Source organism: Tamandua tetradactyla, chromosome 20, assembly GCF_023851605.1.
Source record: "Tamandua tetradactyla isolate mTamTet1 chromosome 20, mTamTet1.pri, whole genome shotgun sequence".
NCBI lineage: Eukaryota > Metazoa > Chordata > Mammalia > Pilosa > Myrmecophagidae > Tamandua > Tamandua tetradactyla.
The window spans coordinates 51265752-51292582 of record NC_135346.1 but is presented as its reverse complement, the minus strand read 5'-3'; the positions used below and the strand labels follow the sequence as shown (position 1 = coordinate 51292582).

At 45.1% G+C, this 26831-nt stretch overlaps 1 protein-coding gene across 3 annotated transcripts in view; it reads right to left on the bottom strand.

Moving 5' to 3' along the window:
- The window catches only part of DOCK2 (dedicator of cytokinesis 2), a 446749-nt gene that overhangs the window by 33437 nt on the left and 386481 nt on the right, over window positions 1-26831 (bottom strand). For all 3 annotated transcript variants that reach the window (XM_077137614.1, XM_077137615.1, XM_077137616.1), the window contains 4 exons: window positions 21738-21886; window positions 12928-13013; window positions 6053-6209; window positions 3996-4036 (listed from right to left, as the gene is read on the bottom strand). In XM_077137614.1, the coding sequence (XP_076993729.1) occupies window positions 3996-4036; window positions 6053-6209; window positions 12928-13013; window positions 21738-21886 (433 nt within the window). The remainder of the gene's footprint in view (window positions 1-3995; window positions 4037-6052; window positions 6210-12927; window positions 13014-21737; window positions 21887-26831) is intronic.

Genomic DNA, 26831 nt, shown 5'->3' with positions numbered 1-26831 from the left:
AATATTCTGAGTTTCCAGGCACAACGGATTAAAAGGCAGCTGGGAGGGACAGGGAGAAGCCAGGCAGAACATCTCTTGGGATCACAGTCCCATCCTTACCCTGGCTGAGCACTCCCTTTATAGGCGGTAGCGACAGCACCCCACATTTGTTGGGTGCTTGTGCACTGCCAGGTCCTCTGCTCGTGTTTGAAAGGCCTGGAATCATTCAATCGTTGTTACAGCCTTATGAGATAGATCTGTTTGGGATTCCCACTTCAGATAAGAGAGTTACAGCCTGGAGAAGTTAGGTGCCATCCCAGCCAGCACTCAACTTTAGGCCAAAGGGTCTGGCCAAGGCAATGGGATGAGTAAAAGAAATAAAGGAAGGGGAGTTAAACAACTTGTCAGAAGTCATGTGCCAATAAGTGGAGGAACTGGGGCAAGATCCCAGACTAACTGCCTTCGGAGTCCAAGTTCTTAAACATCCTTGCAACTCCAGGAGCATGAAAGAGTCACAGCATGGAAAAGGACAACTACCACCCTTCTTCACTGCTCCTTGAAAGAAAGTGATTTTTTTGTTGTTGTTAGTAAAGGGAGTAGACCAGGGTTAGAGAATGGAAACTTATATGGAGGGAGGTCTTGAGCTATCAGCAGAGCTGATCTGCCAGTCAATGCAATCACATTTCTACCCCCTGACCCTCTGCGAAGTTATGTCCCAGTTCTGAACCCTGGGATAACCACACAGTTGGGGGGTATCAAGGACAGGAACAGGAACAAAGAGAAGTGATTTTGGTAAATTCTTAGGTGATTGGTTCACGATGACACTCTGTGCCTCAGTTTCCTCATCTGTAAAATGGCACTCTCAGAAAGCCTATCTACAGGGTTTCCAGGTACACAAAGGGCTGAGTGATGTCACATAGAAAAGGCTCAAGCAGTGTCAGCTAGCACTGCTGTTACTACATGTGAGTGCGCACTCACAGTAATTGCTTTCGCATTAGAAAGCATAGCCCATGCCCATGCTGAGTGAGGGCAGCTTTTATCACTGGGAACTAAGCTTTTCCACAGCACATTCCCACCTTCTCCCCTGATGGGAATGAAAGTCAGAACCAAAGAACCACACTTTGGTGAAGCAGGTCAGTAGGAGCATTGACTCAAATCCAACTTGTAGGAACCTGGTGAAGAGGAGAGGTGGGGCCGCAGTGCCCTTAAGCTCTTCGCAGAAATGAGAGGCCATTTCTACAACTGGGCTAAGATTCTTCTCTGTCCAATGATCTCACCCTGAGGACAAGAGGCCTTCTCAGGCATCACAGCCCAAATGTGGGCTGATGTGTGTGTCCCCATCCACAGAAGACATGGCCAGTGGGCCACATGTGGACTGCCAGAAGGCAGGGCGAGGGCTGCCAAAGATTTTGAGGGAGAAAAGTGGCCACCTGGTGGTTATTTGATAACTAGTGAGAAGGCCCTAGTGACTTTTGCTCACTCGTTTATTCCCTCAGCAGAGCTGCACTGAGCACCATGCTGCTCTAGGCACGAGGGACAGATGGTAGGCTAAGCCAGACACCCTTCTCAGCCATTTGGAGTTTACTGTCTAGCAGAAGAGACAGACATGAACCAAATAGTCAAATAAAGAATTGCAAAAACAGAACTGTGACTGATGTGGTGAAGGAGAGGTCTATGGCACTAGGGGAGCAGGATTTATCCAGGTGGGGAGGGGAGGGGCTTGCAGGAAGGTTTCCACAGCGTGATGGTTGAGTTGGGATCTGCAGGCAAAGGAGATGAGAGGGGGAGAAGCCCAGTAGAAGCATGTGCATTCATTCATCTATTCATTTGACAAATGAATTCATCCTTCCAGCAACCCTTTCACGGATGAGAAAACCGAGACCTAGCTTATAATAGACAGAGCTAAAAATAGGTAGAGCCAGGTTTTGACTCCAGCTATTTCTGCCTCCACAGACATGGTCTTTCCATCCCCCTGGCTTTCTGCTCATCAGTCAGTCATTGCAAGCACAATGCAAGGAGGGATTGTGGAATCTGTGGCCCGGCTTTAGAAACACCTGTGCACTTGGCTTCAACCTGCCTTATCTCCTCCCACCTGCCCTTGGTCCCTTAGACCCTGGCCAATGGGTCCAGCCAGAGGGAGCACATCCTGCTCCTTTCAATTCCTTAATTGGCCACAGTGCCCTCTGTCAACTCAAGGGTTTGATGATCTGCTACGGTGCCTGAAAGGAGACATCCTGAAGGGCTCAACCAGGGATTACAAACTCAAACACCTCAAGGCACTCAGCTGTGGTGAGGTGAATGGGAGGATGTTGTCACAGAGTGCCACAGCCGTCGAAAGGGGGTGCCACCACCCAGGCCAGGTGGCGCTGGCCAGGATGGTATAGTGCCCAGAACAGTCACATCTTCACGAGAAGATGGACATTTCGATTTTTATGTACATCTCCAGATTTCTCAATTTTGGCAATGAATTTAAAATGTTTTCAATACTATGTCTGCCAAACAGATCAGCTTTTCAGACTATAGATGCCTGTAATTTCTGGGTCAGACAAATGTGGCTTTCCTAGATTAACACAGGGCTCAGATCTCAATTCTCATGGATGACTGAGGTTCACTATCTGTGTTTGTAAAATGGGAAGGAGAGAAAAGAGTTTGGAGGGAAGGAACCAGGTGCCAGGAACTTTACCAATATTTTCTCTTTTAATCCTGAAAACTACCAGGACAGAAGTCTAGTATGGGAACATTCTACAGATGGGGAAACCTTAGCCCAGGGAGACTGTGTGATTCATCCAGGGTCAGAGAGAAAACAAAGGTCCCTAGTGTTTTGGAGCCCAAAGCTTTGCACAACTCCGCTATGCCATCCATGCCTGACGCTGTTATAAATACCATCTAAAGTTCAGGACAATCTATAGAACTAATTTTTACAAATGATAGTTTCTATTTCTGGAATAATTCTAAACTAAGTACCTTAAAATATCTATAATAATAGCAGAGTTGAGTTAGTTTTGGAGTCTCCACCCTTTGATGAATGTGCCAAATGCTGTATAAGTGTCTTATTCCTTAGCCTTTGGAAGACTCTGTCTCATTGCTTAACCCTGGAAGGATATGCATCAAGATTTATTTCCAAGAATTTTTTTGTTGTGCTATTTATGACAGGTAAAAGTCAGAAACAGCCTAGAAGTTCAACAACATAGGACTGGCTATATAAATCATGTAGTATATTCTACAAAGAGAATTTTATAGTTTCTTTCACAACAATGTTGAAATCATCTATTGACATGGAATTTTTGTTAACTCAAAAAAAAAAGCAAAAAATAAATTACGAGCAATGTGAACTTATTTTGTAAAAAATACACATGTATGTAATTCAATGTATATTTAAATATAAAAGGGTCTTGAAATATGTATGGATTATGAGAGTTTCATTTTTCCAACTTGATTGTATGAGTGTTTCTTTTTGTTTTTGTAATGAGTATGTATGCATTATTTTTATAATGAGTGAAAATAACAATAATAAGAAAAAACTTGAGAGAAAAAATATGAGACTGAGAAAAACTGGCAAAGGAATTCTTTGCTCCAGGTTAATGACCCCCCCCCCCCCCAAAATTCCTTCATGATGTATTTTAATAAATACCTTTTAAATGCCTAAAGGAGACAGGCATCATGCATCTTTTCCATACTAGATGCCTTATGGAGTCTTGCACTAGGGCCTCCCATGTCAGCCCTGCAACAAATATTAATGTAACAAACCAGCTCAGCCCATGAGGTATTTACTTTTACGGAAAGTATGATCTGTGGATGTAGCAGAAAAACATAGCAGATAAGAGAACTCCAAGTGCTTTTATGGGGCTAACTGTAAAAGAGTGGCATGAGGAAATGGCTAGGAATCAGATCAGAGAAGCCTTGGTTGGTGAGAAGAAAGTTTAAATTCTATCCTGAAGGTAGCAGGGAGCTATTGATGTACATTGAGCAGGGGAGTGACAACAGCAGGTTTGGGTTTTATCAAACAAAAATCTTACCTTATGTACATCTCTTCCCGATTGTTATCTTTGTAGAAATTCTAAGCAGGGAAGGAAAAACAGTGATGAGTGTCTTTCTTTACAGAGCTGCAGGGGAGGGGGCTCAGTGATGGAAATGAGGGAAAGTAGGCTGTTTACTCTCTAGGCATCCTGAGATGGGGGCACAAAATTGACTTTCTTGAACATAACTAACAGCTTCATTGGGGAGATTCTGCCTTGAAAATCATTTGCCTGATCCTTAGACTATAAAGAGCCAGAGGGGGTATCCCAGTCACTCCTGTATTAGGAGGATGAGGAGCTGTTTGTTGCAACTAGAGGTGAGCTGCCAGGAGTGAGTCACACCCATCGACAGAGTCTACTTCAAAAGGCAGCTCTACTTGATCTTTTAAAGCTCAAGCCTGAGTTCAGACAGATGTGGGCTGGAATCTGATGAATTGTTGATAAGTGTTCCTCAGACAACTATTTTAAACCTTTGAGTCTTTGTTTCGTCATCTAGGGAGAGGAGAAACAGCCTGTGTGGCTCACCATGGACCCGACTGATAACCATGCATCTTACATGATCGGGCATATAGCAAAGGCCATTATCATTTTTGCCATGATGATTAAACCAAGACTGTGTTTCTGATTTTAACAGCTACACCCTTTCCTCCATCATGGGAGTTATGATGGGATTCTACAGCCATAAACATTTAAACTTGGGAATACCAAGGAAGCCTCTCACATGCTCCAGCTCAGGACCAGTGCCAATCCTGGGCTCCACCACAAGAAATGCTAATCCCATAGCATGTGTAAGCAAGCCCCTAGGACATCCCAAGTCAGGAGCCCCTCATCAAACCCATGTGCCACGCTGCAAGAAAATACTGGTTTAATCCAATGTACCCATGTTCAAGAAGAAGCAGCTGAGACTCAGAGAAGGGGGAGGCAATGGGTTCCTAGTCCCATAGTCAGCAGAAGGTAGAACTGCATGGCACTCCAGATCCCATCCTGTCTTCCTCCCTGGTACACACCCATTCATGGTAGGGTCTACTGACTTATGGAGCTGTCTGGCCCAAGCTTTCACCCTGATAATCATCTGACTATTAGAGGACATCTTCTTTGGCCACCTTCTGTCTCTCCGTAGAGGGAAACTGCCAAACTCCTGGAAAACCCCTCTTTGTGCTCTTTATGTAAATTGGTCCTGCTGGAGTTATTAGCAACGTGTTCTTTTCTGCTGTAATCAGGACTTTTAAACTCCCATTAGGATTTCCGAAAAAACAGTGGCAATATCTGAATTGTTTTTTAAAAACATTCCAGTTATGGTAGGCAGAGAGTACAATGAGGATAGGATTTTTGTTCTGGGGGTACTGGGAAGGGCAGGGAGGCTGACGCAGATGCCGCATGGTATTTACGCCAGCTTAATTTAAACGTTTTAGGGTGGGCCGACACAGGTGGATATGAAGCACCCTGGCTGCTACTATTTGTCCACAACTACATCACAGAACACACAAGTGGTGCCTGTTTGGGGAACTGGCCCTTGGGACAGAATGTGATGTATGGTTAAGAGCTTGAATTTGGGATTAGCTGCTTTGGTTAGCTTAGCCTGAAGCAATTTTCTATAAATTTTATTTATCCCTACTACATTCTGTAGGGAGAAGGAAACCGACATGTATTGAGCATTTAATCATGGGTAAGAATCTCAGAGCCTAATGAAACAGGTACTATTCTATTCTCCATCCAGCAGATCAGCAAGCTTAGGCTTCAGAGAGCCTCTTTGTCCATTCTATTAATCGGCAGAGGGGGGATGAGAACCCAGGGCTGTGCGACTCCAGAGCTCATATTCTTAACCATTCGGTACTGCCATCTTCCTTCTACACGATGTGTCAAGTGCTTACGGGAATCATTATTCCCACACTGGAGATAAGGAAACCCAGGCATAGAAAGGTGATACAGAGACGCACAGCTAGCAGATGGCAGAGCAGGGATTCCAAAGCTCATCCTCCCAGGACTCTCATTTGCACGTGTGTGTGTGCGCGCATGCACGCGTATGTGTGGTGGGGGTCCCGGAGAGGCCCACGTACCAGCAGGTTTACGGTGCAGCTCATGCGGTTGTCTTTGCTCTCGTCTGTCATCACACCCCGGTAATCCAGCAGCTTCTCCAGGAGGCCTTTGACCAGGTTCACAAAGCTCTCCACTGACCTGGCGATACTGGGGTGCTGTGCTGCACACTCCATCAGGCTGCGGACAAAGGAGCAGGGCAGTGAGGACATGCAAGGGGAGAAGGAGGGTGCTGGGTGGGTGAGGGTGGTGGAGAACAAGTAAAATGAGCCAGTGAATTCAAGTTCCCCTAGATTCATGTGTCAGTTCATCTGTTCATTCACATATTCATTCATACATTTGTTTATCCATACAGGGTAGCAAGTATTTAATGTTTTTCCATCATCAGAATGGGAAAAATAAAAGTAAATTAAATAAAAATCCAGTGTGGGCTATCGTGTGGGGAAACAGGCAGTTTTATACATCCATATATGGAAGTTAATCAGTACAACTCTTTTGGGGTAGCAATTTTTGCAACATCCTTCGAAATTTAAAATGTGTATTTCCTTTGACTCAGCAATTCTACTTTGGAGAATATATTCTATATAAATATTCCAAGTATGCCAGGATATATTTATAATACCTGTAAATTGTGACTTACAGTGAAATAGTAGAAACCACCTTAAATATCCATTGATACAGAAATATTTAGACAAATGAAGGCACATCCACAAAATGTAATTCTGTGAAACCATTAAAAAGCATAGGAGAGATCAGTACGTTTTCACATGAAAAGCTCTATCAAATATATAGTTAAGTGAAAAAAGCCAGTCTCAGAACAACAGCTATGCTTTCTTGAAACAACACATGTAGAGTTTACCATTATTCTAAACATGTCCAAACCTGAACTCATTTAATCCCTAGCATAATCGCACGAGATGGCAGTTTTGCAGATGGGGAAAGGTCAAGCAATTTGTCCAAGGCTGCACAGTTGGTACATGATGGAACAAGATCCAACCCATGATTTCAACATTTATGCTTTCAACTGCCAAGTGTGCACATGTGTGCAAATGCATGTTTGGGTCACGTGTCCCCGTGTGTTTCAAAATGTGCACAATCAGGTCAGGAAGGACAGACTGCCAACTCTTACTGGTGCCGGCTTCTGACTAGGGAGGTCTGGGCGGAGAAATAGAAGTGGGCAATGGCCATTTTTCAATTTAAATGTTCATACATTATTTGAAATTGTTTTACAACATTTGTGTATTAATTCTACATTAAAAAAACAATTAAAATGTGACATTACTTAAGCATCTATTAATAGGAACTATGGTAGGCACTGGTGGTACAGAAAAAGATATGAATGTATGAATCAGGCCTACCCTCAGACCACCCACAGGCCAAGTAGGGAGAGACAGATCATTAAAATCTTAACTAATTCTTCCTCTAAGTAAAATCTTACTTCTTCATCACTTATTCTATGCTAGATACTGCATTAATCACTTTTTCTTAACAAATGATCATGGTAATTCTGGTAAGTAAAAAATTACTTCCCCCCATCCCCCACTTTTACAAATGAAGTAATCAAGGTTCAGAGAGGTTAAATGACCTTCTCAATATCTCTCAAGTAGTACGTGGTGATCTTGAGAATCAAACCAATCACTGTCCAATCGGGGGGAGATATTGTCCCACAGGAAACACTGCAGCATGTTCTCAGGCATCTGGGGTGAGGAGGGTAGACAAGGCTTAACCAGACCACATGATTTGTTTCTGGCTACTCTCCTTGTGGCAGTTTAAGTCCTAAGATTCCCTGGGAGGTTAAAGGTGAAGAAAGGAAAGAGGGTCATTGCCTCCCAGAAGCCAAGCCAGGTTGCAAGGAGATGATACCTCAAAAGGCGCCTGTGATCAGACAAATCCATCTTCGCCATGGGAAGCTCCCCAGCGCTTGATGGAGAGATGCAAATTGGCCTGTGATTTAGAGCTGTCTGGCTCAGCTGCAGCTGTGCCTGCTTCCTCCTGGGACAGTCACTTGCAGCCCTGCTTCCTGCCCTACTGGCCACGCCATGAAGCTTCTTCCCAGGGCTTGGTGTGTGATTTCTCACAGCCTCCCAGGAGGAAGGATGGAGGGTAGGAGGCAGCCCAGGGCCTGAGCTCAGCCAAACCAGTGATTCCTAGTCCAGGTTACATGTTAAATCAGCAGGAGACAGCAGGAGAGCTTTGACAAAGTTAATGCCCACTCCAGGTCGGTGACTTCAAAATCTTTGGGGGTAGGACTCTGGGAGCAGTATTGACTTTTTAAGCTCATCAGGGGATTTTTTTTTTTTTTTTTTTTTTTTTTGGCATGGGCAGGCTCTGGAATCGAACCTGGGTCTCCAGCACAGCAGGCGAGAACTCTGCCACCTAGCCGCTGCTGCCCACACCATCAGGTGATTTTAATGCAGCCGACATTAAGAACCATTGGTTTTGTCAAGTGCTTCTCAAACTTCAAGGTGCATGAAACTCACCTGGACATCTTGTCAACAGAGTCTGATTCAGCAAATCTCAGCTGGGTCTGAGATTCTACATTTCTAGCAAGTTCCAGGTAATGCTCAAGCTACTGGTCCATGGCCCACACTTTGAGTAGCAAGGGATCAGAAGAATATGGTCTTTCCTTTGTTAGATTCTCTATTCTTTTGGATTAAGGCAGCAGGGGGAGAAAGTTGCTCATATTGTCTAGCACTGGTGTCATGGATGGGAAGATTGGTTTGAAATCATCTACCCACCCATCCATCTATCTTCTCATCCATCCATACACTCAAAAAGGACTGTTCTAGGCACTGAATTCAGAAACCATTAATACACTGAACTCCATGGGTTCACTGTCTAACAGGGCAGTGGACACAGAAATAAAAACTAACCATATATGTAAATGATACTACCATCCATTGAGTACTTCCTGTGTTCCACACTCTGTGTTATGCCTTTTGTGTTGATTATCTTGGTCAGTAGTCACAAAAACTCTTTGAGGTGGGCATTATTATAATCCCCATTCTACAGATGGGGCACAAGGTCCAAGGACCTGGGTTTTAATTTAGGGCCTGTCAAAGTCGTACCGCTGTTCCTCTTCTTTGAGTTCTACAACAGAGAATTTCAAATGAGTGGAAGTCTCGAAGAGATGCAGATAATTTCTCACTCAGTGGAATGAGGGGTGGCACAGCATTCATCACTCTGTAACTCTGCTTCTCCTTGGATGGCCTGGAGGGGCTCACACCTCCCTCAATTTGATTGGCATTCACCTTTGGAGCCCTCCAAAGAAAGGAGCCCAGGCCCTGACCCTCTGTCAGTGTTAATGGAACTGGGCTTTCATTTATTCATTTAAAAACTTTGTATGGAATGCCTTCTAAGTGGCAGGTCCTCTACCAGGCATTGCCCTGGTTTGGGTGGGATCCAGGCCCCAGAACACATACATTTTCTGTTCTCTTCAGCCTCCGGCCTCCTTGCAACCTCTAGAGATATGCACAGGCAGATGGAATCCAGGAGGGTAAGCATATGCCGTGACTCCATTCAGTTTGGGCTGCAATCTTTAAAACTGACTAATGAGACTGTGCTCTGAGGAGCACATGAGGGTAGGGAGAACTGGGCCGTCCTGTAAGACTGTACAGCTTGTGCACTGCACAAGTGCATGTGAGGGCTGAAAATCAACCCCACTCCATGCCCAAAGCCTTGCATCCCAACACAGTGCTGCACCTGCCATAGGAAGGGAGCCCTGTTCTAGGCATCGAGGCACCATCCATTTACCAGTCTGTGTGCCCAGAGTGGGGTCAGTGGAGACCCTGGATGAGGGGCCAGGAGGAAGGGCTGGAGGAACAGAGGATGATTAGCCTGGAAGAGAAAAGACAGGTGGGCCCATGGCTTCAGATAACCACTGGGCTATCCACGTGGAGAATAAAAATAACACTAGTTAAGGCTTCCAGACTACCTACCTATCAAATATCAAAAACAGTGCTAGGCATTTTATATGACTTTTTTCATTTAAGCCTAAGAAAAACTCCAAGAGCCGGTTAAAATTTTTATCTCCAATGTGCAGATAAGGAAACTGAGGCACAGAAAAGTCAGAAGAAACCGGGCTCAGAGCCACTGGACGTTCTGATGGGGCCATGGCTCCCAGGTTGGGCTTGATTAGTTTTGTAAAAGTCATTCACACCTCTGTCTCAGAAGAAACATAATGAGCTGTCTAATTTCCTCTACCTCCCAAGACTCCATTCATAAATAATCACTCAGGAAGGAATTGAAAACCCTGCTGATCCCCTGAGGACTGCTGCAGAGCCCCATCCACCTGTGAAAATGGAAGTTGTCGGCACTTTATATGGTTTCACTTCTGGTCAGCATTTAGATATTCCTTTTTAGAAATTTAAGATAAACATGGACTAAGGCAAAATGTCACTTTACCACTGGACAGCTGTCCATCCAGATGCAGACAGTGCTTCTCCCCCTGGCCAGCCGCAGGTGCATACCTGGGCATTTGGTGAGGGTTGTGTCCTTGTGGAGGAGGGGCCAGGGGGCCAGGGGGCTGAGAAGGGGAAGTCTGGAGCTTTTTTTTTGGCTTGTTGGGGGCTGGGAGTGAAGTCAAGACCTTTAGATTGTTCTTGTTATTAAAGTTAAAATAATCAAAAAGTATTATAGAAAGAATCCAAAATGAGAGTTGGATAATGCACAATTAGGGGAAATTTGGGATATTTGAGCTACATTCCTAAACCTTGGGAGCTATCAGAGACAGAAAACTTGAAGTAGATGTTTACTGAGATTTACCTGCTATATGCCAGATCCTTTACAATTATTCAGTCTTCAGAATAATCACAGGATGTTTATTATTACCATTTTACAGATGGGGATTCCTAGGCCAGAGATGCTGCATGCATGATTGGTACAAAGTCATGCAAGTTGTGAATCCAGGAGGCAGGATTAAAACCCAATGTCCTTCTTCAAAGAAGAGAGACAAATGGAGGACAAGCACGGGAAAAGATATTCAATATCATTAGCTATCAGGGAAATGCAAATCAAAACCACAATGAGATACCACTTCATATGCACTTGGATGGCTAGAATCAGTAAGAGATAAAAGTGAATGTCACCAAGGATGGAGGGAAATTGGAACTCTCATACATTGCTGGTGGGAATGAAGAATGGTTCTGTCACTTTGGAAACAGCCTGTGGTTCCTCAAATGGTTAAACATAGACTTACCACATGACTCAGACATTTCACTCCCAGATATGCACCCAACAGAAATGAAAACATATTTCTACACAGAAACGTGTACACAAATGTGCTCATTTTTTATAATAGCCCAAAAGTGGAAACAGCCCAAATGTCCATAAACTGATAAATGGATAAATGAAACAGGTCAACTTACACAGTGGAATATTATTCAGTCATAAAAGCAAATGAAGTACCAATATATGCTTAAACGTGGATCAACCTGGAAAACTGTGCTGAGTGAAAGAAGCCAGTGTAAAAGGACCACATATTGTATTAATTCCTTTATATGAAGTGCCCAGAATAGGCCAATCCATATAGAGAGAAAGTAAATGAGTGGTTTCTCAGGGCTGGGGGGAAGGATATAGAGACTAAGGGCTGATGACTAAGGGGTGTAGAGTTTCTTTTGGGGGTGATGAAGCATTCTTAAATTGATTGTGGTGAAGGTTGCATGCTCCATGAATATACCAAAAGCTACTGAATTATACACTTTTCACAATCTTTTTGTTTGGGTGCATGGTCTGGGAAATGAACCCGGTTTCCTGCATGGAAGGTGAGCATGCTATCATTGAACTACCCGTGCACCTTGAATTATATACTTTTTTTAAAAAATTAAACCCTTTTAATGGGTGAATTTTATGGCATATGAATTATACCTCAGTAAAGCTATTAGAAAATAATACACAACAGCTTCTGAACACTCCAAGTCCAGTGCTCTCAGCTCTGTCCACTGTCCACTGCCCTCCCTCACCAGGCCTACTAGAGCACGGGCAAGGCTAGGGGTGATATTTCCTCTGCTCCTTTGCAAATTTCCCTTTGTGTTTCTATCAGATTTTTTCCCGCCTGGTGTCTGGGAGGTGGCGAGGTAGATGGGGAGTCTGGGGTCAGAGAGAGCCAAGTTCAAGTCCCCGCTTTTTCACTTGACTAGCTGTGTGTTCTTGGACAATGCACTCAAATTCCTTGAGCCTCAGGGGCCACCTCTGTGAAACAGGGATCAAAGAAAGTAAATGAGACTGAGTGAGATGATACATAGAAAGCACTTAGCGCAGTATATAGTTCATTGCATGCTCAATAAATGTTGGTCATGATCATTATCTGTCAAAAATTTAAAAAAAAAGAAAGAAAAAATGGCACAATTACTCTACAGCTAAGAGATAATGAAAGTAGACATTGTGATGGATTATTTCCCTCTTCCCAACCAGCAAACTTTCTTTTTATCTGGTCGATTCCATAAATATACATTTATATATATACATATATATACACATACATATGTGTATATATATATATATATACACACATAGAATGCACATTATATATGTACATACATACATATAATAAAACACACACATATATAATAAAACAGAAACAAAACAAAAAAACTAGGCAATCTGGGTGCAGGGGTGGTTCAGTGGTAGAATCTCACCTTCCATGCAGGAGACCAGGGTTCAATTCCCGGACCATACACCTCTACCCCCCAACCCCACATACACACAGCAAAACAAGGCAATCAAGAGAGAGATGTGAGGTTACTTCCAAAAATGAAGTTTCTTCAATACCTAGGTGTCTCCAGGTTGATATCCAAGGGAGGAGAGAGTTATGCTTCCCTCAGAGCCTTTGCCTAGAAACTCCCTGGAGTCTGAGCCTCGAGGCATGGCGCCACCTTCCCAGCTCCCCCAGTGGACTTACATTGACTCCAGCAGCTGCATATACTGCTCATCCCCTCGGCCCCCTTCCACCTCATGGTCCAGCTTGAGGATGATTTCATTTTCAAACTGAAGACACAAGACATGAAAACCAACATTAGAAGGTCTAATGCCTACAATAGTGAATTCATTATTTTAACTGATGCTTTAAGGAACACCTATTATCTTCCAGCTTTAGTTCTGGGAAGTGGGAATGCAAAGAGGATACCATATCTGCCTTTCATGAGTGCCTGAGAATTGCAGGAAAAGTCATGTGATAATTGCTGGTATGGAGAAATGGTGTGAGCCTATGAGAGAGAGAAGAGAAGAGAAGAGAAGCAGGCAGGAAAGGTGTCTCTGAACCATGGCATCTGAGCCTGCTTTTAAAAGTTAAGTAGAACCTTTGTAGGAAGACAAAAAGGGAAAGGGTATTCCAAGCAGAGAGCACAGCACATGCAAGGGTCCAGAGTTGTGTGAAAGGTCACTGCATCCATAGGAAATGGCAAGCCCTCATGGACAGCTATCATTTCTGCCTGCTTAACATTTCTTCTCTTTGCTTTGGTGATCACTAATCATAGTTTCCTAACTTCAGGTGTGGTACATGACACAGACCTGTCTCCTAATTAGTGTACTCCCTCCTCCGGACTCCAGGATTATTAAGTTCCAGTCCAAGTCAGTGAGACTCAATTCTGAGGCTTCTGTTGCCAAAAAGAGTATTTCTGCTCAGGTTGAAAATGTACATATGTAAGTTCGTGGCTGCGGGGGTGAATGCAATGAATGAGAATGCCTCAGATTGACACGGAGAGATGGAGAGAGGTTGAGACCTGGTGCCATTTTTGAGCCTCTGGATCCAGCCATACCTGAAGCTGTCCCATTTAAAATGAACTGATATTCAGCTACCTTGGATTGGATTTTCATTACCTGCAACCAAAAGAGCCTGAAAAATACATAAAACATGCAGCAAATGCCAGCCCTCAGAGAGTCAAGACTGGTGGCAACTGAAATGGTCAGAGATCAGATTAGACATGACCAGAAAGCAAGTATGCACCTATAGTTCCACCAGATCATGTTGCATTGAAGCCAAAGTGTGTTCTGTCTTCCTGCCATCGGTGTCAGGGAACATTGCATCTAGTGCAGTTCTTGGCTTATTCAACATGTTTTCTCCTATTTTAATATTATAATTTAAAAAATCCATCCACATCATCCAAGCACTCCCTCCTCCATTATTCCATTAAAAGTGAAACGGGCATCTGGAGAAGGGAAGGGCCTTGGTGAAGAATTCCAAGGTCAAGGGAGTCCTTGGGGACTCCTGGCTCCTAATCCAAACTCTTTCCTCTCAGTCCTCCCAATAACACCAGGAAGAAACATGAAAAGCAGTCAGGCGCAGTTTGGTGCCTCCCTCAGTAAGGGTCAGTTGTTATTTCAGCTGGAGAAGAAGCTCAGAGAGTTTAAGCAACTCGTCTAAAGTCTCAGATGAGTGGCAGAGACCTTTTGGCAGGCTCCTTTCAGTGCATAAAGGATCAAGTCAGGATCTTGAAGTAATGAACTGACAGGGACCAAGATTCTCTCCTCATCTTCCTGGTTCATATATCACCCATGGTCCTATGGTTTCCTCACAGTATAGGCAAAGGACCAAAGGAAAAGACCCAAAGTTTGTGCTGATGAAGCTCAGATGAAGAATTTCCTGAGGGTTGCCATAGATGAGGAGTCTTATTGAAGGAGACAGACCAGGCCTGGAAAGATGGGCAGGATTTTGATAAATACAGAAAGGAAGGATGTTTGAGGAATGGGAAATGATGTGAACAAGGGAATGAAAAAGCAGTTTACTTTGAGCAGAGAATTCAAGAAAGAAAGAGAGGAACTAAGAATGGAAACCCAGACCTCGGCCAGCCTGGTGAGGGTTGGGGCTGCCATTCTGCAAACGGATCATGCCTCTTCTATGATGCATTTATTAAGCATTTTGTACATGTTTAGAGATGTCTATGGTGCCAGGCCTAGGACAGGAAGAAATAGAGCTGAGGGGCTACAAGAGCGGGTTCTGATGTCTGACTGCCTGGCTTTACATCCCTCCCCCATTCCGTATAAGCTGTGTGATCTTGGGAAAATTAATAGATCTTTCTCATCCTTAGTTTAATGATTTACATCAGCAGTCAGCAAACTTCTGTAAATAGCCAGACAGTAAATATTTTAGGCTTTGTGGGCCAGGTGGTCTCTGTTGCAAATATTCAGCTTTTCCTTTGTAACGTGTAAGCAGCCAAAGACATGCCAACAAACGGGTGTGGCTGTGTTCCAATAAAGCTTTATTTACAAAAACAGCCGGTGGCCTGGATTTAGACATGGTTTGTTGACTTCTGAGCTATATAAAGGGCATAATAGCAGGACCTACCTCACGGGGTACTTATGGAGACTAGATGATACATGTAAACGCTAGTGGGGTGCATAAGCTCTGCTATGCACTGTGTCAGCACCTCTCCTTATCCCTGCTAATGTTACAACCATTACTGCCAAACATTATTGGAAAGCAGCCTTGGGGTAGAAAACCAGCATTTTGTTGTTGTTGGAGTGGTTTAGTGGGAACTGCTGGCACAATTCCTCGAGAGATGAACTTCTTTTCTCTGGTGCTTTGAACAAATGGATGCGATAAATAAGTGCTTGTCTCAGGGGTACAAAAGAGCCCTCTCAGAGGGAAATTACAGTGTGCTGGGGAATGTACAGAGTTCCACGATGCTGTGTGCTACCTGAGCCCTCCAGGTGGGCTGGAGAAGTTGAGGTTGCCATTATTACCCTCAGAAACATGCCCAGGCGAGACTCCAGCCCCTGCTGCTCCCCTCCAGTGGGTGCCCTGTGCCCCAGCTTTGCCATTGAACTTGGTTTCAATATTGCTATCATTTTTTCCCAACCTTGGGCAAATTACTAAAACTCTCTGGTGCTCAGTTTTCTCATGGATTAAATGGAGACTCAAAACTGTATCTGCTTCATAACCATGCTGCAAGAAGTTAATGGGAAAACAAACGGAAAGGTGTGGCCTTGCCCTTGACATATAGTATGTGCTCAATTACTGTCGTGTCATTGTCATTGGCTTGTGTTGTCACCGTCATCATCATTAGCCTCATAATCTCATTACTCTTTACAGCAGCCCAGGGAGAAAGATACCAGCATCCTTGTTGAACAAATGAGGAAACTGAGTTAGAGTAGGACCTTTGTCTTGAGTTTTAAAGGATGGATGAACTTGAGCTAGGGTAGGCTAGAGGGTCCTACATGAGAGGCCCCTCCCAATCATACATCCCTCCACATCACTGTTACAGGCCTTGCCCTCAACACTGTCATCATGCAGAGCTTGGGGTGTAGCTCTGGCTCCTTCAATTTAGTTCCATTTTCATCAACACCTGCACAGATGCATCATATCGTGGACGCTTGCCCACCACTGCCAGGAGGATATTTATTGAGGGATGGAACCTCAAGTTACTTTCGGAGAAGTCTGATGCTGTAGGAGCCTGATACGAATCTTAAGAATGTCTAATCTACACAGAGGAGTGAAACTCAGGAGCCAAAACCTCCTGAATGGGTGGGCCTCCCTCTTCTCAGCAGAATGCTCTTGGGGGCCTCACATTTGCATCATGCCTTCCCTGTGTTTCTTCTCTTGCCTCTTGGGACTGGTTTAGAAAATCCTGGCTATTTGATCTTGTTTGTCCAGAAAGTTTTCTGGTCCTCTGATTGGAGCCAAGCCTACCTGCCATGTGAAATTTGGGGAAGAAGAGCTCTTCTTCAAATGTACCATGTTGACTTTGATACAGGAAGGGCAGACATGGTGTTTCAGGACTGGGTTGTCACAGGGATGATAAGGATTAAGCTAATATGGGTAAGTCGGTTTTTATTCCTGTTTACTAATGGAATGTGGTTGTCCCTGGGTGGGTAGAGGTAGAATTGGGATGAAGCTGGAGCAGATAGTGTCATGTGGAAAGAGATGCCTGTGGGAGATGGTGCAGTATCCTAATTTTCCTTGAATTGTCTGTTCTCTGCTTCCTGCAATCCATCCCCCAAAGAACTTGGGTTAGGGAACTGGTAATGATATCTGTTTTACAGATGAAGAAACTGAGGCTCAGAGAGGCTAAATAACTTGCCCAAAGTCATTCAGCTCATAAGCACCAAATCTAATTTTGAAGCACATGGCCAGCATACAGGGGTTGTTCAATCCATATTTATCGAACTGATATGATCTTTTCTCACATTATGTTCTAAGCCATTTGAATTGCGAGCTTACTTCATGCCAAGGCTCAGTCTCATCGGTTAAATTTTTCAGACTGCTATCTCCATGTATTAATTCACTCAGCAAGCAAGTACAGAGCTTCCACTGTGTTCGGACACTGCTCTAGGCTCTGCTGTTTTTCTGAGTGCTTTCTTCACCCTTCTCCAAGAGAGGATCCTCTCCCAGATCTCCTGCCCACTGAGAGCTCAGACCCTCAGACTGACTGGTGCATCATCCATTTTATACTCTGCATCACAGGTAACTACTTTCCTCAGTCTCTCCTCCACAGGGATCCCCATTCCTTCCTTCCAACGTCATCAAAAAGCTCATAGCCCCTCTCTTCATGACAAATTGGCAAGTAAGACACCAGGAGGTTACTCCAACAGAGGACAGCATCCTTCCCCTACTATTCTACTTTAGAATGATGTTCACTGGACTGCTCTTCCCTGTGCTGAGGCTCTCCTCCTGAAATGTGGTGGGGTAGGGGTCTAACAGCCTCTGCTCATCCCTGGAACCCTGACATGGCATCCACCACTGGTGCCTGGCACTTCGTATGTGCTGGGAGTTCAGGGCTGAGAGGATGGCCTCAGGAGCTCACAGCCTGGTGAGGGAGACAGAACTGTAGGCAGCTAGTTGCGCCCTGTGTGATGAATGCCATGACAGAGCTCCAAACTGGGTGAGATGCATGCAACTCTGAGACTGGGGCCCACCCTGGCCATGCCAGCCAGTCTGGGGCCCTGTCCACAGTCCCACTGCAGGACTCATGGAATGTACCAGGGATGGCCTACCCAGTCCTAGCCGAATGGCAAAGACCCTGAGATGGGATGGACTCACTAGTGGCAAAGGGTGTCAGTCAAACCCACTAGCTATCTCTGAAGTGTGGATTTCTAGAAAAAACAGGGCAGTCTGGAGATGAGGTTGAAAAGAAACCCAGAACAGTACCCTGGAGCTCACTGAGCCCCATGAATCCTAACTCCTTGCTATCCCAGGTCCAGTCCATGTATATTTAGCTTGAGCATTTCTTTGTCTCTTGTATCTAGGGAGCAGGGAAAGGCTTTCTCCAAAAGTGAGGGCTCAGGTGAAGGGTGACTAGGACCTATTTATGCAAAGAAATCCAAGGGAAAGCCCATGCAAAGACATAACAGCAAGGCAAAAGCAAGGAGTTGGGTGTAAGGCCAGAAGGTCTGGTATGAACTAGGAGCAAAGGCCCTGCTAACTTTTTCTCTTGGCGATGCTATTTCCTTTAAGAAACCTGAATTTTAGAAAATCAGCCCTGGTTTTTCCTGATCTGATTATTTTGGCACCATGCTCTCACTTCAGTTTCCACATGAGGCCTCCAGGATTCCAGATCTCCCTTCTAGGGTTCACTCTGGTTCCAGTCAACAGGGCTCTGTGGGGCTCACTAGGGCCCACTTGCCATTGCCCTTTCCTGGGGACACTTCTCTGGCTACTCACTGTGAACCAAATAGCCACGTCTATCTGGCTCATCACACAGCTGATCACCACCACGCAGGCCAGCTGGTTTTCACATGGTAAACTGCCCCATTAGTCAGCCCGACTGTCTTGTCTCTTTTGATAAGGGAGCAGCCAGGAGAAGCTAATGTGGGATATGCTTACTAGGAATGCATGCATAGAGTGAGGGGCCCCCAAAAATGACCCAGCACTTGAAAAACAGGTGGGAGCATGACTCGGGGATGTCATGATAAGGGGATCCTTTAGGGAAGGAAAAGCATACTTAAAGTCAAGCCTCTGAAGAGACAAGGTCACCAAGTACAACTTTCAGATTGTATTCCAGACAATGACCCAGGTCTCATTTCTCTCTAGGACAAGATGGACCGTCAGGTATACGGAATATTACGTTTATGCATCTGTTCCCCAGGCTGGTGCCCACGCCTTTAGGAAGGAAGTCTTATCTGAGGTTAGGCATGATACACTTCCTCTCACTTTGCATATCCTTCCACACATCCTCAAGTCTCATGACTTTGTCCTGCCTTCAAACACCCAGTGCAGGCTCCCCTCCCTACCCTGCCCACGTCTAGTTGGGGATGTTCTCTTTCTCCACCTGAACGTCTCAGCCTGATTTCAGGCTCCTTGCGAAGGGCAGCAGCTGCCCTTTCTGCACCTACAGAGCTGATCCCCACCAGGCGAATGTGTGCTCTCAGAAGCACTGGGATCACAGCAAACAAACCTTTATTTTTCTTAGAACAACTGTTTTCAAAGTGTGATTGGCAGAATGGTGGATCCAATCAATGTTTCTTGCACAGATCAACTTCAGAAATTAAACAGGGCTGTTTGCTGTGGAACTTCTCAGTGCCTTGGCCACATTTACAGACACTGGGAGGCACCATGTTCACAGCACCCAGTGGCTCCCAAAGGTATTTAACTGTGAAACCCTGTTCCTTAGAACACCTTGTTGAATTAGTGTTCCACCTTGAGAAAGAGGATGCCAGTAATTCTTTCATTCAGTAGCATTTACTGTGATGATTGGGGTGGCTGTGTTGCTCAATGGTCACAATCATGGATTTTGGAATTAAAGGGACCTATGCATTCCAGCCTCTGCTCCCCAACTTTCTGTTGTGAGACTTCGGAGAAGTGATTTCACTCTCTAAGTCACAGTTTTTTCACCTTTAAAATGAAGGATGTTAATGTTACCCACCTCGAGTTGAAATGAGATTACACGGAATAATGTATGGAAAGTATTTATCATAGTGTCTGACACAAAGGAAATACTCAGTTAATGTCATCATCATTCTTGATATTAGGTGAGGATGAGGAAGATGCAGAAACGTGCACAGAAATGAGTATAATGCAAGGAAGTACACAATAATCCTACTTAGATATAAATGAACTAGGAATAGAGATCAAAGATCTCTTAAAGGACAGAGCATTTGGGATGGGCTTTGCAGGGGCAGTAGGCATTTAGAAAGTGCTGGGACTGTGCATGTAGCACAAAGAAATTAGGGAAGATAGAGAAGAAGACGGATGGAGACAAAGTTACAGGGAGGGTTGGAGAATGGGTCAGACAGGGACAAGAGTAAGAGATAATGGCCAAGAAGTCAGACTTAAGGCCAGAGCAGGAGAATCCCAAAGGCAGGGTAGAGGGTTTGGATTTCATTTGGTGGGGATTAGAGAACCAAAGAGCAAGGGAATGACACTTGTGCTGGTTTGAAACTGTTGTACTCCCATAAAACCATGTTCTTTAACCCTGATTCAGTATTGTTGGGTGGGATCTTTTGATTAAGTTGTTTCCATGGAGATGTGACCCACCCAGTTATGGATAGGACCTTTAGATTAGGTGGTTTCCATGGAGATGTGCCTCCACCCATTCAAGTTAGGATTGTTTACTGAAGCCCAGAGACCTTTGGAAATGCAGAAGGAAAACACCCCTGGGGAAGCCTTACGAAATGAGAAGTCAGGAGAGAAAGCTAACAGACGTTGCCATATACCTTCCCAGCTGACAGAGGCGTCCAGAAGCCAAAGGCAGGTCTAAGCTGTGTGCCTTCCTAGCTGACATAGGTGTTCCGGATGGCATCAGCCTTTCTTGAGTGAATGTAACCTCTTGTTGGTACCTTAATTTGGACATATCATGGCCTAAGAACCGTAAGCTTGTAATGTAATAAATTCCCTTTTTAAAAGCCGTTCCATTTCCAGTATATTGCATTCTGGCAGCATTAGCAAACTTATACAGTATTGTTTTACAGAAAATTACTTTGTGGCAGGATATGGTATAGAATGAGAGGCAGACACACTGGGGGTGAAGAGTCTAATGACAAGGTAAAATTGGGTGAGAAGGTAGGGCAGAAATGATGGGAGGAGGGAACTAAGGGCAACTGCTACGGCAGCATAGATAGGACTTTCTAAACTGGGTGAAACTACTCAACATTGCTGTGATCAATTATGGGGAACTATTGTGGAAATGGGTGCTTCCGGCCCTGCCAGAACCTTCCAGTGTGACTGGGTCTCTAAAAGGTCTCATTCTTCAAGTCTGACGGACTGTCAATGAAAATACCTGGTTAATGATGCTGGAATCGTGCATGAGATGCTCACTCCCTGTATGCTGAGGAGAACCTCCTATCTGCACGACTGACTGAGACACGCCTGTGCAACCTGCCTCCGACTCCATTTGCTGCTAACTTTTTGCAGACCAGGTATGACACTTGGTGCAGGTCAGTTTTTTTCTAGCTAATTTAGACCTTATAAATTATACCAGACCAGGAAGTGCCAGACAAGGGTGGGTGTGAGATTGGGGTGGATGGGCTGATAGGCCCTTTGAACACACTTTTAGGAAACTATTAGCCAGAGAAGAAGGATTCTTATAATGATTGAGAAAGGGACCAGACAAGACCCAGAGCTAGAAAGTGCATTTTAATCTTGTCCTCAGATGGAGGCGTGTGATAGAATACTAACCAAATCCAACCTGCCAGCTCATTCAGGGCATATGAGTAAGTGCCCCTCTCCCTTTGTCGAGCCTCTGAATGAAGCTCAGGCAGATGGAACGAGAATATCATTATGGGGAAATGGGCTGGGGATTAGGGATGCTGGCATGGGCTTCTGGCCTCATTTTTTACCTTTTTGAAATCCCCATTCCTTTGATATTCACACAGCATCATGTCAAAGAAGATTGGTATGGTGGCTTTCCGGAGCTCAGCCTCAGGGATGAGTGTCATCTCTAAAATTGGCCCCACCATGCCTGGGATGAAGCAGATTTTGTTCTGGCCTAAAAGAAAGGAGGAACACAGATGGGTAAAATAGTTAAATAGTTTCATGATGCACAGGTTGTCCTCAGACTGAGCCTAGGGAAAGGAAAAAGAGAGGCATAATAGTAAAAACAATAGTTAACGCTGATGGAGTGTTTACCAGGAGTCAGGCACCGTTTTGAACACTTTACATATATTAACTCCTGTAAGGGGTACATGCATCACCGAAAACAAGCCCCATCATTAAGGATAATGACACAGGCACATGCAAAGCACTTCCCTGTTTACAAGGATTTTCACCTGCATTGTCTCCTTTGCAAATGTGGAGCGAGGCTTTAATATGTGAGCGGTATTGAAACAACAGGGATATTTGAAATCAGGGCTGTCTGCAACACTAGCCATATTGCAGAGATTCGGAAAACACGCTCTTACCAACTTTTGCATGAGTTGCTCTAAGAACTTACTGCAATGATGTGGTCAGTGGGGATCACAATGCCACTTTAGGGACAGACGGATCAAGATGTCTTGTTCCTTCTGCCTCATTTCAAGGCATTTCCCCCCACCCACCCACCCACACACCCCCTTCCTTTGCTCTCTGCATTCCAGCCATGCTGGCCTTATTCTGTGCCATAAACTTCCCTTGCTTCCTCTGCTGCAGGACCTGTGCACACGCTGCTCCTATGTCGAGACTATGCTTCCCTGCCCACTTCTCAACCTTCCCTCCATCAACACCCAGCTTCCCATGATGGTTTGAAGCTGCTATGTAACCCAGAAAATGCCAGGCTCTTTTAATCCATTCCTGTGGGTGCAAATCTATTGCAGGTGGGACCTTCTGATGAGGTTATTTTGATTGAGTTGTGACCTACCCCATTATGAGGATAAAACACATACAGAAGCTAAGAGATGACACTAAGAGAAGTGCACAGAAAAATCCCTGAGAGCTCAGAGAATCTCAGAGAGGAAGCCACTGAAGCCAGAAGCTGAAAGCAACAAAGCCTGGTAGAGGGCCGGTAGACACCAGCCATGCTCCTTCCCAAGTGACAGATGTGTCCCGGATGCTGCAGCCTTTCTTCAGAGTCCAGATACCGTCCTATTGATGTCTTGAGTTGGGACATTTTTACTGTCAAAGAACTGTAAATTGTGAGCTCATAAATCCCCATCGTAAAAGCCAACCCATTTCTGGTATATTGCATTCCAGCAGCTTTAGCAAACTGAAACACTCCCCCAGAATGGGTCCCACTCATCACTGTCCTTCCTATCTTAGCTCAAACACCCCTCCCTCTGGGGGAAAACCTCTCACTCCTCCCCACGCAATCCCACCTAAATCAGACAACCTGCCATAGCTCTTCAGGCTCTGTCTCTTTATCCAAATAGGTGAGGATGTCTTTACTTGTTGAATCTTTGGATTAACCTCTGCCTTCCCCATTAAGAGCTTCATGAGCAACCACTGCTGCTTTCTCCGCATTCTATCTGTAGCACTGAACACAGAGCATATTTGTTGAGTGAAGAAATGAGTTTGTCTGGCTCCTACACTAGACCTGAGGTACTATATCAGCGCCCAGGGGCAGCGGCAGTGTGGTCCAGTGGTTAGGGACACACATTATGCCTGGATTTGTAAACTGATTACTATCAACTCGCTGCGGAACACTGGGCAAGCTCACTTTATTTCTTGGGAACACAGTGTCATCATCTGTAACTTGGGCCCTGTAATAGTACTTATCTCATAGGGTTGTTGCAAAGAACAAAATTGTTTGCTGCTGTGACATCTGATCAAAATGAACCGTGACAGCCTTCATTAAACAGAACTGAGTAGACTCCTCAGAATACACATGTTGGAAGTGGCAGGGAAGGGGGACTGGGGGGCAGGTAAGAAGTCTGGGGATTTCCTTGGGGAGGAAGGGTTTCAGGCTGGCACCCAGGCTGTGTTCCATCAGCAGCTACTGCTCTCTCCTGGGTCTCAGGGCCTGGGCACCCCTCCCAGGGACTGCCCATTGCCAGGATGGACATGTGTGGCCCTCCCGCAGGGCAGAGGCCCGGGAGCTGCGGCAATGGGCGGTGCTAACTTTTGGTTCGAGCTGAGAAAAGGAGCCGGGGGGAGGCAGCAAGCAAGAACATGAAATTTCATTCTGCCTAAATGAGGCTTAATGTTGGAGTATTTCCCCAGAATTCAGACAAAAGGGCCTCATCCTAGGAACGCCTTCAGTTAGTGAGAATGAAACGGTGAAGTCAGGCAGAGAGCCGAGTGAAATATGAAAACACGTTCTCGGGATATCGACTTCATTATACAATTCCTCTGGATTACACTTGAGCCTCAAGTCTTTGCTTCGGCCTAAACAGACAAAAAAAAGAAAAATCTTACTAGCTGGCAGGTTGGTAGTAATTGCTAATCTAGATTTCTGATCTCGCCCTTCAGGATCCTTTAAGTCCTTTTCAAGCCACGGCGGGGTTTTAAAATTCAAAGTCGGGCGCAATAATAGGGAGAAGGTAAATGGGAAACTGTCAGATAAGCGACGAGGGAATGGAGAAATTGGTTATACAACAAAGGCCTTTAGAATACTGGAGGGCATCGGGTGCCATAAGGATAGATTTAAGATAGTTTAAAGTGAAAGGCAGACAAGCCGCAGCCTGGGATTTCCTAGATCCTCCTGGCCTGCGGGCTTTGCAGTCTGTTGAGGAGACATTTGGCAGACGAGGGGAAAGAGGAGAGAGGGCTGCTGGTCGCTCTGTGCACTGGAACAGCACTGGCCCTCACAATGCTCCATGAAGGAATTTTATTCGTTTGCATCAAAAATGGAATTTAAGCACATTGGATTTTGTGTTCAAGTTATCCAAATGTGTGCATAGGGCTGTGCCTATCTCTGTAGATGTAGATGCAGACACACACACAGAGATTTTGTGGCTAATTGAAAACATGCTCATTTGGATAAATAATCTTCATTCAAGAGATGCACTTGCTGCTGTATGTAACAACAACAACAAAAAAGAAAAGCAAGGAAGGGTACAGGAGGTAAGAGACTCTTTTTCATATAATGGAAGCTGAATCTCACAGGGAACAGACACTACATTGGAAAAGGCTTTTAAAGTGCCAGTAAGCCAGCAGGATAAATGTGAATGCCAAATGACACAGGCTTTGGGGAGGAGACCAGGTGATAATGAAAGCACAGGGACGAGCTGAGGTACGTGGGTGGGAAGGAAGGTCTCAGCTCCATGCGTCCTCTGGCCTCACTCTCTCACCTGTGCGATGGCCTCATCCTTCACTCCTTTTGGGAAACGGTGTAAAATTGAATGCAAAGGGTCTGAGGGCAAACAAACAAACAAAAAAACGAAGGAACGTGGGTGAGAACGAAGTTGGTCGATTCACTGGCCCTAGGAAGCTGATACGGGGCCCAAGGGGTGCCCTGGCTGAGAGTACACGTCTTACAGGCTGGCAGAGACCCTGAGGGGAACAGAAATGAGGGCAAGTCCTGACCCCTTGGATTTCAGAGTCCAGCAAGCCTCCCGGGGATGCTGAAATAAAACTGCGCAGGACATAAAAGGCCATTCATTCAGTTCAAAAGGGGAGACAAGAACGTGGGATCTCTGTTTCTCAGTCCCAGGCTAGAAAAGCTCCCTCCTGGCAGTGCTCTCTGACAGACTTCTGTCCTCATCACCCAGGTCATGGCGGTCCCAGTGCCCTCCAGGCCTTGGGCCCAATTGGGTTCAGATCCTGCCACTGCCATGCCTTGGCTGTGTGACTTTGTGCTTGCCATTTAATTTTTTTGCGTCTCAGTTATTTCACCAGTAAAAGAGAGATGATAAATAATACCTGCTTGGTAGAACAGTAGAGAGGCTTGAAAGAGCCAGTGCAAACAAAAGTCTTTACATGGGGTTTGGTGCATTAAAAAGGGTCAGTACGTGTCGATGTCAATTATGGTGATGCTGGGTTCAATCGTTCTGGAAGGAGCAACATGAAAATGTGTGGTCCAACCTCACGGACCTCCCTGGCACCTTCCATGGATCGTCATCCCTGGATGAGCTCTAGTGAAGAGCTGACCTGGGGAAAGGATCAGGATGGGCTTCCCTTCCCACCATGGCTGTCATCTATGATACTGCAAAGCCTTCTCTATCCCTAAATATCTAAATATGTTATGCTCCACCTTCCAACATGTTTGAGAGGCACCGATCAGATCATGAGGACCCACAGCTTAAACCTTTCCATGGTTTCGGAGGCTCCTGGGATCAAGCCCTGCAGGCTGGCTGTGTCCACAGCTCCCTCGGCAGCCCCATCGTTCCTCTCACCTGCCCTCCCTCCGGCATATGCTGCTCCTTCATCCTCTCTGGACTTTCACACATGTCCTTCCTCTGCTCCCAGTGTCCTTCCTTCCCCTTCCTTTACCCCACCCCCACTCCAAACTCAATCCCACACATGCACCTGCCATGAAATTCTACTCATTCTCTCCAGCTACACTGTCCAACACAGGAGCTCCTAGCCACAGGGCCTCTTGAGTCCTTGAAATGTGACTAGTTTGAACTGAGATGTGCTGTAAGTGTAAACACCCAACAGATATCAAAGAATTAGTTCCCCCAAAGAATATAACATACCTCAATAATTTTTTTGTGTTGATTACATGTTAAAATGATATTACTTTGGATATACAGGGTTAAATACAATATATTATTAAAAATAGTTTCACTGATTAAAATATATATATTTTTTACTTTTAGTAATATGGACACTAGAACACTTAAAATCCTGCAGGTGGCTCACGTTCTATTTGCATAGGACAGCGCTGGTCTGGAGCGCAGGGCTCCCAGCTCTTTCTCTGAGGGGTGGTCCCTGACTCCCCCACAGAGGTGGGGTGGGAAGCATCGCAGATTCTTTACGTGCCCAAGATTCTGCTCTACAGCTGTGTCCCCTTTGCAATCATAATTAAATAACTCTGCAATTGGTATGTATCCACTAGATGCAGTGATTGAGAGTTCATG